The following is a 14274-nucleotide window of genomic DNA, read 5'->3' on the forward strand; positions in this document are numbered from 1 at the left end:
CATTGATTTGGGTTCATTTCCTTTTTATTAAAACAAGTATTTTTGCCACAGCATCCAGCAATTTTAGTTGCACAAAGCATGTAAATATTAGTTTAATAAAGAATTTATTTTTACACTTCCCATGTGCTCTGGTGCACTCATCGCATGAAGACAAATGGCTTAGAATCTATGTATGGCCAATCATACTTTAGGATCTGTATTAATAGGGTAAAGATGATATCCCTGCTCGGTGCAAGACTTCTTTTGAATTAGATCCAAACTCTAGAAAAGCATGTAGTGAATGTTTTAAAATGACACCTGGACTGGAAATCAGAAACCACTAGCCCCAGTGTTGCTTTGCACAAGATACACACACAAAAAAAAACACAAGATTTATGTAAAAGACTTCCATCAGCTGAAAGACCTGAAAGCTCAATTCTCTTCATAATTATGGACCTTTATATCTTTACAATAGTGAACAGAATAGCTTCATATTAAAAAATCTCAATCCATAATACGGGACTTCAATATCAAGCACACAGGAAGGGAAAGGATATTTTGAAACATCATAATTGGATGAATCAGAGGTAACTGGCCTAGAATTGGTAATTACAAGCCCCAGGAAGAGATATTGAGGCAAAAACAAAATAGAACAAGGGAAAAGTAACATTGATAAGTTTCCCAATGAACAAAGAAGTGCTACACTTCAACATAGCCTAGACGTGAAGTGTAAATCTTTGCTTAGTTGTAGCACACTTGCTTGAGTCAAGGTCATAGGTTTAAGCCCCACTCCAGAGATTTAACACTATCTTGTTTGATAACTCCATGCTGAGAGCATGTTACATTGTTGGAGTTCCCATGTTAGATAAATGTTAAAACAAGGTCACACCTGCCCTCTCCAATGGCTATAAAAGCTCATGTTATTTGTTCAAAGAGGAGTGTTCTCCTTGTGTGCTATCCAATATTTATTACTCAACCAACATCACAAACACGATCTGGTTCTGTATCTTGCTATTTATGGGACCTTGCTGTGCAAGCTGTTTGCCCACATCACAACTGACCATATTTCTAAAGTACTGCATTAGCTACAAAATGTTTTGGGATATCCAGACGTTGTGAAGTGTGCTCAATTAGTGCAAATTATTTTCTTTGTGTAATACCATCAGTAACCAGTCACAAACAGTATATGCGCAGCATCCTAGTATTCTGTTAGCCCAGTTGGCTAGATGGCTACAGTGTGATACTGAATGGCATTGGTTGAATCCCCATATTAGCTGTGGTTTCCCTATGCTTGTGGGATATATATTCATTCAATCAACTTTAATGGCAATGAATGCCTTTGTGGACTATGGCTCTAATTACTATTAGATATTAACCCTTTAAAACAGCAGATAGGGCAATATGCAAATAGTGTAAGCAATAATTAACTTTTACAATAAAAGCCTACTTTCAGTAATGTGCTATGGCCATAGCTCATAAGATCATACTGCACAAAAAGAGCCATTTGATCCATTGTGCCTGTGCAGGCTCTTAATTTGCAGGAGCCACTAGTCAGAGCCCTAAACCATGGCCTAGCCGACAGGTTTTAAACTGTTTATAATTAAAGGAGGCATTATAAACATGTTTACAGCACTGGTGCACCAGAAGTGATTTCTTCCCTCCCTTAACATTTGTCACACAAGCCGTGAAAGCAGGCAGGCAAGTGATTTGCTCTCAAATTTTTGTCAGTACTGTAGGGGGACGTGTGGTGAACCTGCTCCTCAATTTCCTCCCCCTATGGATCAAGTGCCTAGCAGAGGTGAGACAGGGCCAGTCACCCAAGCTGAGCCAGGGCCAGTCACCCAAGCTGAGCCTGCAGCATCTCCACTATGCCTGAGCCTTGCTGAGAGGGCAGATTCATGTTTCCCCATTTCCTGGCACACCATCACTGCAAGTTGAAGAAGTTTTAATCTTCATGGTGTAATAACAGTCATCAGATGATAGGAGGCACTGTTTGTATTTGGTTAAGCAGCAAGTTGGAGTCAAAGAAATACAAGAAATGGTTAATTTATTGAACCAGCTGCACTGTTAAATATTAAGCACTTCTAAAACAGCAGTGGCAGGAATGAGAAAAGTCAGTACCCTTTTCTAATATCCAATGACCATAACGGGATCTGTTTGGTTTCACTAACCTGAGCAGTGATTGATCCTTGCAACAAATTTGCACAAAAGGAGAATTTACATAGCACCTTTAAGACAATAAAATATCCCAATAGGCTTCACAAGAGCATTAATGAAGAGCAAAAGAAAACACAGCCACCTCAGGTTGTATGACCTAACATCACCTTACATTTGGTTAAGGAGCAGAGGGGTAGGGAGGGAATGCCAGACAACTGAAGGTTCAGCCAACAGTGCTACAGTTAAAATCAGAAATGCTCAGGGCCAGAAATAGATGAACACATTTGAGGGTTGTGGTGTTGGAGGAAATGAGATTCAAGGTAAGATCATAGAAAAAAGTCAAGAGATCACTCAACCAAAACGTAGCTCAGCGAGTACACGGTGAGCATTGTCGAGTCAAGACATGAAAGCAGAGCTTTAGATGACAAGTTTATGGAGGGTTGAGGGAAACCAGCCTAGAGTACATTTGAAAAGTGTTGAGTCTAGAGGGACATGAATGAAGATTTCAGAAGCAGATGAGCTGAGACAGGGACAAAGTTATTAAAAAGTGGAAAAAGACGGTCTTAGTGGTAGTATTGATGTGTGGTCAGAAGTTCATCTCGGTCAAATATAAACCAGTCTGCAACCTTGGTGTCACTGATTATTGCCAGGGATAGGGATAAAGTCGGTAGTTTGAGAAGAGTTTGGAGTGAGGACAAAGTAATGGCTTCAGTCTTCCCAAAATTTAAATTGGAAATTTCTGCTCATTAATACTGGATGTCAGATAAGCAGTCTGACATTTCACAATAACTCCCAGCAAAGATGGGCCAAACTGTGCAACTTTCCTCCCCTAATTTGTAGCCACAGAGGTGAAGCGTGCAAGTCTACCGTACCAATAGACAAAGTTATGCTGGCTGAAGAAAATGTGCAACTCCAATCTTAAAAAAAAACTTTTAGCAGAAAAGACAAATTAATTTGCAAAGAACAGATCTGGGAAGCTTGTTCCACACCACTGAGCAGCTTATGAATACTATTTACTCCTCTCCCCAAACTAAGGAAGGCATCCGATACTCACCCAGAAACAGCTCTGATGGGCACAAGGAACTTGGCCCCCTTGTGAACGCTCAAGTGAATCTGCATGTACCTGTAACTGGTTCCAGAGGTCAGTGTGAACAAAGTATCAATATTTAAAACGGAATAACTTTCTCACTCACCTCAATCTATGCTTTTCTACAGTGAAAACCCCCAAAGATCTGAACCATTATGGCAAGTTAGGAGCTGGTAATAAAGCTAACCTGTTTTTAACCACCCCACCCCCAGTAGGCCTTTAAGACTTCAAAAAAGTCATGTCAAAATTCACAGTACATTTGACACATTGGGGCCACATTGTCATCTGGTCAAAAAGCACTACCGCCTCACCCAAGGGAGAAAAGAGTCCTGATCAGCGAGAGCATTGTAGAATTCCTGCTTTCAAACACTAATTTGAGAGAAAACTACATTGAAGCCCAGAATACGGCTGTGTTTATCCCTCACGCTTCACTACTAATGCCCACAATGCCTATCCTCAACACTTCAGGGCAACCTTTGAGGCTGTAAAAAAAAAAAATGCGGTTCATAGGTTTTACATTTTCCCAGTTAAGTGATACCATTAAAAAAAAAGGACCAGAAGGGAAAAAAATTATATAAATTCTAGCCGAAATATGAAATGAATTACCAAATTAACCTCAAAGAGAAGCCTCACAAGGGAATTAATAAAACCATTAAATTCAAAAAGAAACACGCATCAATCACACAACAGCTCACACATTCTGAAGATAAACACCTTAAATAGAATAAATGTGAAGCAAAATTCCAGAGGCAAGAAATTAGGGATGATTTCACCTAGGAACTCTAAACTCTAGGAACAAGCGTTTCCTTTGTGATTTGTAATTCATAAAGAGAGAAATAATGTCTGGTCAGCTGCTAATAATAACAAACACTAAGAAAATCAGGCCAAACATTCGAGTTTTGAAATTGAATTTATTTCAGAGTCAGAATTCCTTTTGGAACTTGCTCCTGTGATATCATAATCCCAGAGATCTTCCTTCACTGTTTTTACTCATGGGGATCTGTTTTGGCTGCAACAAGAAAAAGATTTGCAAAGAACTAAAGATATAGCTGTACTGCTTTCCAAGTATGGAAACTTTGTAATCGCTCCTAATGGAGCTCGAGATGGATGAAGAGTGCTATTGACTGTTTATGCCCTGGGGCTACTTCACATGATGCTCATCTCGACATACAGCTGGCACCTACTGAAGGGAAGCCGTATATACATACAGCATCAACCTGGGTCCTATTAATCCTGCAGCTTTAGATAGTAAGGCAGATGAGCAAGGGAGAAAGCCTCTTCAGACTAGAGTAAAAAAAAGAGTAGGTGTTTTCCAAATTCAGCAGCTCCTATACTCAAAACAGTTTTATTTTCCCAAAGTGTAGATTGGAGGTTGCTGCTCCACTAGACATGGATTAGACAATTCTGGTTACAACCACAGTATCCATTTCAGTAGATCTCACTCTCCAGGGACCAATTAGAACTCAATATGAGGGGGTGTTGAGCACTACCCCTTGACTGGCTTGTTATTCAGCCCCCAGTAATGACAGATCAAGAGGAAAAGGGTTACTCATGGGACTCATTGCCTACAGGGTATTTAGCAAGTACTGAACGTTTAAAGCCAACTCTACCTGTCCACCACAAAACATTCATAAAAAAAATTCTCTCCCTGCTGTATGGACCACATTAACACTGTCCCACCTAGCAGCTTTTTTTTTTAAATATTGTGGTTTCCATCATTCCCAAAATATACAGCAACATTGCTAGAATCAAGCAAAAAAAAAACACCTAAAATGTCTAATTATATTAGTATAATGTTACATTTTATAGTGACAGAGTTTGTAACTACATATTATAAATTACTAAAGACAGACCCAACTGGGTGGGCCATTTGAAGGAAATTTTACAGGGCCTTCAACTGCTCAGTGATGGTGGCTAGAATAGACAGCATGAGTTTAATTGTTTGCAGGTTTTCGGAGGAAGGGTTAAAAGGCAACACCGTTACATTTTTTAGTTCTTTGCAGATCTGGGATATTATTAAAATGCAACACTGGTGGTAGTCGTAGGATAACAGAGACTGGAAAATTGCACATATTCAACTCCTCAGGATACAGAAAGTCCACGGATTAGCCTGAAGCAGACTAGTGTTGAACAGGCCTTCTTAGTCAGAGGCATGGGGTCCAGCTTTCCCATGTCACAATCTGCTTTATCCTTGTAACCAATGACAATTAGAGAAGTGCAATGATTCCAAACAAAATCCAGACTTGATTAACCATAAACCCATCATTTGTTAATTACACAGGATCCTTAAAACATTTAGTCAGACAGCTTTTCCCAGGTTGAATTTCAACTTGGTGCCAGAATGATTAATCGACTGCATGAAATTCTTAAGTCAAGTTCAAAACCAGATAAATCGCTGCACCCTCCCTCCTGAAAACTTTCCAAAAACAAAAATACAATAATTGGTTTTATTTATTTAAAAAAGTTATTTTCATGTTAATTTGTCTTCACTTTTCCATTCATCACCTCCCCATTTTCCAGCAAGTGCCCGCCATTCTCTGCTGCCGGCTTTCCGTTCTTCATAGCTGCTTTCTGCTTTCCTTCTCTGCCTTTGGGCAGCCTCCTGCCCTTTGTGTAGGCCTGGTACCAGAAGTTGGAGAAAAGGACAAAAAAGAATGTTCCGTACATCCACACGAGATGGATGAAGATGGGGAACTGGTAATCACAGTGATCCATGAAGTAGTACTGGGTGACATGTAGTGAAACAACAACAAACTGGACCTGTAAAATAGAAACGTTAAAAAAAAAAATCAATACCAACAGGTACTGCACTTCCATTCAGAGGAAATCACAGGAGAAAGAGGGGATTGTAAACAGTTCAACTCAAGGGACAACGAAAATAATCATGATGGCAAGAATGGAGTACAGATACATCAATAGATCTTAGCCCCGAGATTACCACTGTCTTGGCACTAACATTGCCAATCAAGTTGCTACCCTGCTTGACCTATACATCCAGTCTCAGGTGAGATATTAAACTTGCCTCTCAGCTGGATGTAAAAAGATCCCAAGACATTTCAATGGCAGGGGCATTCTCCCCACTATTGTGACCAATGTTTACCCTCAGTCTGGAAGTGTTCAAAATCATTAATGGTTTTGACAAAACTAAAGAAGGAGAAACCATATCCAGGGACAGATGGTTCAGTAACCAGAGGACATTAGTTTATGGATTGGCAAAAAGAACTTGAGGAAACTTACAAAAGACAGCAAGTTATGTTCTAGAATGCACTGAAAAGGGTGGTGGAAGCAGTTTCAATAGTAAAATTTGAAAGAGGGAAAAATAGGGCAATGGGACTAATTGGATAGCTTCACCAAATGGTTGCCTCTATGTTGTGTCATCCTATGATTCTATCCAATGTCACTAACAGATTATCTATCATTATTGCATTGATTATGGCATCTTGTGCGCCAATTGGCTGGTATTTTCTCTAATTACAAGACTGACTATACTTCGAAATTGAGTTCACTGGCTGCAAAGTACTTCTGGATGCCCAAAAGCCATAAAAATGAACTTGTCCACTTTAGCAGGAAGAATAGAAAAGCAGCACATTATTTAAATAGGCAGATTGCAGAACTCTGCAGGAGTGGGATCTGTGTGTCCTGGTACCCAAATTACGAAAGATTAATGTGCAGGCAATTAGAATGTTGTTGGTTTATTGCAAGGGCTATGGAATTTAAAGTAGGAACATTTTGCTAAAAGTTGTATAGGGAGATGAGACCACATCTGCAGTGTGTACACAGTTTTGGTCTCCTTACAAAATGCATTAGCAGTTCAGAGAAGATTCACTCGACTGATAGCTGGGACGGGAGGACAATTATCTTATGAGGAAAGATTGGATAGGCTGGGCCTGTATCTGTTGGAGTAAGATTCTGAAGGTACTTGACTGGGTGGATGCTGAAAGGATATTTCCCTTTGTGGGAACTCTAAACTAGACCATGATATTATACTTTTCCACTACCTAGTCTTAAAACAAAAACAACCACTACAAGCTCAAGCATCTCTTACTCCCTCATGCCAGAATAAAAGGTCTGCACTAAAAGTAAACAAAGGGAAACCACACCTCACCCCTTCCTATAAACACCTAAATACAAAAACAGTGACACTGACCAACTGGATTGCTGTCATATACTTTTTCCACCAGAGATATTTCTGAAAAGCCGGACCAGCTGCGGATAGCCCATAATAGAAGTACATGATGACATGGACGATAGAGTTCACCATGGCATGGAAGGATCCCATACCACCTGAAAGAAACACAGCATCAGCCATCAAGAACAAAGCCTGTGCATCAGATATTGTTATTCATCCAAATGAAACGAATACAGCAACAGATTATATAGCACCTTTAACAAAATAAAGCATCCCAAGCCACTTCAGGGAAGTATTATAAAACATTTGGCACAGAGCAACATAGACAATATCAGGGTAGATAATCAAACACTTGGTTAAGGATAAAAACAAAAAAACTGCGGATGCTGGAAATCCAAAACAAAAACAGAATTACCTGGAAAAACTCAGGTCTGGCAGCATCGGCGGAGAAGAAAAGAGTTGACGTTTCGAGTCCTCATGACCCTTCGACAGAACTAGATTTGTCGAAGGGTCATGAGGACTCAAAACGTCAACTCTTTTCTTCTCCGCCGATGCTGCCAGACCTGCTGAGTTTTTCCAGGTAATTCTGTTTTTGACTTGGTTAAGGATGTAGATTTTATTGAGAAACGCCTTAAGGGAGGAGAGAGAAGGTTAAGTCCACAGCTTAGAGCGTAGGCAGTTGAAGGTGCCATCAATGGTGGCACAATGAAAATCAGGGATGTTCAGGAGGGCAGAATTGGAGTGCAGATATCAGAGAGTTGTGGGTTTGGAGAAGATTAGAGATAGGATGAGGACCGAGAGGACATGGAGAATTTTTTTAATATAAATTACTCTTCAAGTATTGCTCAACTGGGGACCACTGTAGCTCAGCAAGCACTGAGGTAATAAGTAAACAGGACTTTGTGCGAGTTCGGACATGGGCATGTACAGTTTCAGATAACTTCAAGTTTACAGGATGGTGGAAGTCCAAAATCTCTCCATACCTGGTCCAAACTTGACTCCCCACCACCAGGTCCAAGGCATGATTGAATGATGGAAGATGTGAAGGAAGGTAATCTGACTGTTTTTCTTCCGCAAGACAAAGAAAACCTAAGACAACGAAAAGACAGCAAGAGAACATATCAACCCAAGCAAAATGTCTTGAACAGAAAGAAAACAGGAAGCAATGATATTTATTCTGTTCAAAGTGTCAATGTAATGAGATAGAGTTTATTAAATTAATGAAACATTTAAATATCTGCTTAGGTTCAGTATTAGTCACAGAAAAGGTCACCCCTCCTTTGTATAAAACTTTGCTGGGAAAAATAAGCAGAACATACATGGATTACTTAGAATTTGCACTATATTCATAATGTCTAATCCCCATTGGATCTTCAACACATACAAGTTAGTGTTTTGAATTTAACTTCAAGGAAATTAGTGACATGGGGACACAAGACATTGATGTTCCAGGGATGGGAACCGAACATCCAGGGGTATTCAGTATTTAGGAAGGGCATACAAAAAAAAAAGGTGGTGGAATTGCATTGCTGGTTAAAAATAGGAAATTAACGCAATTGTTAGGAAATATATTAGCTCAGACGATATGGAGTCTGTGGGTAGAGCTGAGAAACACTAAGGGACAAAAAACATTAGTGGGGTTGTACATAGACCCCAAACTGTAGTGGTGATGTTTGGAATGGCATTAGACAGGAAATTAGAGATGCATGCAATAAAGGAACATCTGTAATTATGTGTGACTTTAATCTGCATATAGATTGGGGAATCAAATTAGTAACAACACCATGGAGGGGGAATTCCTAGGGTGCATTCGAGATGGTTTTCTGAGAAACCAACTAGGGAACAGGCCATCCTAGACTGGGTGTTGTGTAATGAGAAAGGAATAATTGGCAATCTAGTTGTGCGAGGCCCCTTGGGGATGAGGAACCATAATATGATAGAATTCTTCATATTCTTCATCAAGATGGAGTGTGACGTAGTTGATTCTGAGACTGGGGTCCTGAATCTTAATAAAGGAATAAAGGAAACTATGATGGTATGAGACACGAGTTGGCTATGATGGATTGGGAAACGTTACTTAAAAGGGATGACGGTGGATAGGCAATGGCAAATGTTCAAAGAGCGCATGGGTGAACTGCAACAATTGTTTCTTCCTGTCTGGCGCAAAAGTAAAATCGGAAAGGTGGCAAACCATGACTTACAAGGGAAATTGGAGATAGTATTAGATCTAAGGAAGAGGCATACAAAGTGGCCAGAAAAAAAAAGACCTGAGATTGGGAGCACTTTAGAATTCAGCAAAGGAGGATCAAGGAATTGATTAAGAAAGGGGAAAATATAGAGTATGAGAGCAAGCTTGTGGGGAACAAACAAAAAAAGGACTGTAAAAGTTTCTATAGCTATGTGAAGAGAAAAAAGATTGGTGAAGACAAATGTAGGTCTGAAACAGGGGAATTTATAATGAGGAACAAAGAAATGGCTGACCAACATACCTTAGTTCTGACTTCACAAAGGAGGACACAAATAACATACCAGAAATGTTGGGGAACACAAGGTTTAGTGAGAGGGAGGAACTGAAAGAAATCAGTATTAGTAGGGAAATGGTGTTGGAGAAATTGATGGGATTGAAGGCCGAAAAATCCCCAGGGCCTGATAATCTACATCCCAGAGTACTTAAGGAAGTAGCCCTAGAAATAGTGGATGGTAATCATCTTCCGAGACTCTATAGACTCTGGAACAGTTCCTACAGATTTGAGGGTAGCTAATATAACCCCACTATTTAAAAAGGGAGGTAGAGAGTAAACAGGGAATTATTGACCAGTCAGCTTGACGTCAGTAGTGGGGAAAATTCTAGAGTCCATTCAAAAGGATTTAATAGCTGAGCACTTGGAAAACCGTGGCAGAATCGGGCAGAGTCAGCATGGATTTACAAAAAGGGAAATAATTCTCAAGAAATCTACTGGAATTTTGCGAGGATGTAACAAGTAAAGTTGATGAGGGGGAGCTAGTGGATGTGGTTTATTTGGACTTTCAGAAGGTTTTCGACAAAGTCCCACGTAAGAGATTGGCATGTAAAACTAAAGTGCATGGGATTGGGGGTAGTGTGTTGAGATGGATAGAAAACTGGTTGGCAGACAGGAAACAAAGGGTAGGAATAAATGGGTCTTTCTCCGAATGGCAGGCAGTAACTAGTGGGGTATCGCAGGGATCGGTGCTGGGACCCCAGCTATTCACAATATATATTAATGATTTAGATGAGGAAGCTAAACGTGATACCTCCAAATTTGCAGATGACACAAAGCTGGGTGGGAGGGTGAGCAGGATGCAGAGATGCTTCAGGGTGATTTGGACAAGCTGAGAGAGAGAGTGGGCAAATGCAATATAATGTGGATAAATGTGAGGTTATCCACTTTGGTAGCAAAACAGAAAGGCAAATTATCTGAATAGCTATAAATTGAGAGAGAGGGGAATATGCAACAAGACCTGGGTGTCCTCGTACACCAGTCGCTGAAGATAAGCATGCAGGTGCAGCAGGCGGTAAAGGCAGCAAATGGTATGTTGGCCTTCATAGCCAGAGGATTTGAGAACAGGAACAGAGATGGCTTGCTGCAATTGTACAGGGCCTTGGTGAGACCACATCTGGGGCTGTAAGTAAAAGGAGAATTGGGACTAGCACAGACATGATGGGTTGAATGGCTGGCTGTGCTGTATCCATTCTGTGGGCAGGATTTTCTGGCCCTGCCCACAGCTGGGATCATCCCGTCCCACCGAAAGTCAATGGACTTTTGGCTGAGCCATCGAATATCCCCCGCGATGGCGCCAGAAAATCCCGGCTTATGATTGTGTGCGCCAATTGGGGTTCATGCACTCAAACTTCCAGCTTAAGTTTTTGGAGTCTCCTTGAAGGCCTGCAAGCAAGTACAATTATCATATAATCCCAATGGGATTTTGTGGGCAGGCCTATTTCTAGCATATTTTCTTAAAAACCGGGTACAAGTTTAACACTGAATATAACTTGCATGTAAAAATTCTGCAATTTTTTAACAAAAAAAATTTCACACAAATGAGCAGAAACAGGTAGAAAATGTTTCCAGGCAAAGGTTAATAGGAAGTGGATAGTATTCCATAAAATGGAGGAAATTAGTTAACCACCTGAAGATAGAGATTAAATGGCAGAGTGATGGAATTAAAGCAGATAGCTTCCAATTTGGAAGCAGTACTGACAAAAGGCTGAAATTTCTATGATTGAGATTAATATCTGGAGAAAGAGAGAGAGAGAAAAAGAGAGAGAGAGAGAGAGAATGAATGGTCATACTCACCGTATCGAACAGTTCAACAAATTTGGAAAATAAAAACAGCCATGCCACATGTACCATCTGGGGAGGAAAAAAGAAATGAAAATTTAGTGCCTGTACATATAAGACACAGCTAGTTGAATTGGAACTGGTTTACTAGAGAGTCTTCAGGAGTCAAAAGATTAATTTGCAACACATTGCTGTACAAACCAGGAAGTCATAGGATCAGTAAATTTATTTATTTTTTTAAAAAAGATTCCACCCTCCCTCTCTTCCCACCCCCGGAAGATCCCAGCTTTCAAATATTGGAAAAGGGTTGTTTGATTAACACTCAAGAACCATCCAACCAGTAACAAAGAATCTCTTCACTTCCCAGTTGTCGTGAGATACCAAAGTGCCTGGACGTATCTAGTGTAAGGTTAAGTGAGAAACTTACTGGAATACTTCCAACCAGGATTTGCTAACACTCAATACCTTACTGCTTCATGCTTTTAAAGTTGAATATGACACCTACCATAGACATAATACCACACAAAATCATACTTGCTGCTATCCCATTTCTATAGTTTCTACTTTGAGGCGGAACAGGCCAAAATGTATTTAAATGTCCGCTGATGGTGTAAATATAGAAAAAAAAAAAGTTGTTTGTGCCAAGACAGTTGGTGGCACAAAATTAAACTGCTGAAAATCTGAAGTAACAAAATGCTAAAGACTGCACTCGGTACTGTTTTAATATGCCTTTTAAAGGGACAGCAGGGCTGTGGCAGTTGTGTTCTGCTCCAGGTCAAATTGAAACCGAGGCTGGATCACATGACACTTCCCCTGAAGTGACGGCATGCTGCTATCCGTTAAAGGCATATTACAGCAAGCACGTCAGGCAGCATTACGAGAGACACAGAAACAGGAGTTTAAAATTTCTGATCAATGGTCCAACTGGAAAATGTTAAAGATTAACAGTTAAGAAAGTACAAAGCCAAGGAAAATGGGTAGGAAAGATGATAAGAAATAGGAGGAGTAGGCCATTGGTCCATCAAGTCTGCTCTGCCATTCAGTAAGATCATGGCTGTTATCTCCACTTTCCTGCCTGTTCATTTCTGCAGCTGGGACTGTAAAACTACTTTCTGCTCACATGGACAGGGGTAAAATTATAATCTGCTCAGGTGCAAGTACAATCCAACCTAATAATGTGTGTTACAGCATAATTCACTTAACCAATCAGAACACAAAACATAAACAAGGTCTTCCAAACTACTATAGACCAATCTCCAGAAAAACACAATGAATGCTTCCTATTCACCGAGCACACAGGAACACTGCTCAGAAGTATAGAGGATTGCTGCTTCAACACCATACAATTGGTAGATACAAATTAAGGATCCTCGATACAGATTCTGACATATGGAGAATGGAAGTCAAGTATTGTCATCCGTAGGGCTTTCCCCTCACAGGTGAGCCAGACTCACTGCGCTCTCCTGCACTATCCCTAGGATCCAAGCACTCAAGTTAGAGTTCATCATATGCAAGAGTCACAGCTGAAAAGTCAGAGCTCAGGGTCACCAGGCTCATCCTCAACATCAGCACATGGTTTAAACATTATACTTGATGGTCAAAGTGGAGCTCTACATTAAACTGCACAAGTACAAGGGCAGCAGAATAGATTGTCCTTTATGTGTATTAAGAAGCTGCGAGGGATTCAGTAGGGGATACCGGACTGGGGTTTGGGGGGAGGGTGGGGGGGGTGTGTGTGTGTGTGCATAGAACCAGCAAGAAAGTCAAAACCAGGGAGCAAAGTACTCACATTTGGACTGAGAATGGCAATGAGCCAAGAGAGAAACAGAAAACAAAAAACATGGAAGGAAAAAAGAAGTCAAAATAAAAAAAATTGGTTATAATAAAGTTAATTTGGAATTTTTTGGGGGGAAAGAGATGGCAAAAGTATGGGAGGGAGAGCTGATGGCCTTCTGGGGGTTCATTTATTTTAGGGGGAAAAAATACCAAAATCCATGCCCCTCAGTAGAGACTTAATCAAAACTGAAGTTCAAGGAACTCAGGGCAAGTTATTGATCTGATTAGAAGATTAGTTGAGTGACAGGAGGCAGAGAGCAGATGAACCACGATGTGACTGGAATTTAACTATTAATGAATTAGATGACCAATTGGAAAAAGTCGCAATTGAAGTTTGTAGATAACATGGTAGGCAGCAAAATGGAGCTAGACCACATATCCATGATCTCACTGAATAGAGAAATGGGTTTGAGGAGCTAAGGGTGACACAGGATCAGGCCGATCACTGGCCAGCGAAATGGTAATGGGGCACAAATTTAAATTTGCCCACTCATCCATGAAAGTTAATTAAATAAACTCTACTGATGGAGAGCATAGGGATAAAATTAATTATGTAATCTCTACACTGTTACTTAATTCAAAGTTAAAACTAATTAAATTAGGCACTGAACATATTTGGTCAAAATAAATTAATAAAATTGGCATTGAACCAGGGAGTTGAAATTAATGAAATAGAAACATTGAAATAAATTAACTAAGCTGCATTGAACAGGTTGGGGGTGGGACAAGGAGGGCACTGTAGTTAAAAAAAAACACAATTAAATAAAAGTTCTAAAACAAAGAGC

At 40.1% G+C, this 14274-nt stretch overlaps 1 protein-coding gene across 5 annotated transcripts in view; it reads right to left on the minus strand.

Annotated features, from left to right (window-relative positions):
- Positions 1-4120: 4120 nt before the first annotated feature.
- Positions 4121-14274, minus strand: part of LOC121289089 (elongation of very long chain fatty acids protein 1-like) — a 76540-nt gene continuing 66386 nt past the window's right edge. For all 5 annotated transcript variants that reach the window (XM_041208115.1, XM_041208113.1, XM_041208118.1 and 2 more), the window contains 4 exons: positions 11669-11725; positions 8336-8441; positions 7371-7507; positions 4121-5983 (listed from right to left, as the gene is read on the minus strand). In XM_041208115.1, coding sequence (XP_041064049.1) covers positions 5699-5983; positions 7371-7507; positions 8336-8441; positions 11669-11725 — 585 coding nt within the window. In that variant the 3' untranslated portion in view covers positions 4121-5698. The remainder of the gene's footprint in view (positions 5984-7370; positions 7508-8335; positions 8442-11668; positions 11726-14274) is intronic.

The sequence above is a fragment of the Carcharodon carcharias genome, chromosome 16, assembly GCF_017639515.1.
Source record: "Carcharodon carcharias isolate sCarCar2 chromosome 16, sCarCar2.pri, whole genome shotgun sequence".
Lineage (NCBI taxonomy): Eukaryota > Metazoa > Chordata > Chondrichthyes > Lamniformes > Lamnidae > Carcharodon > Carcharodon carcharias.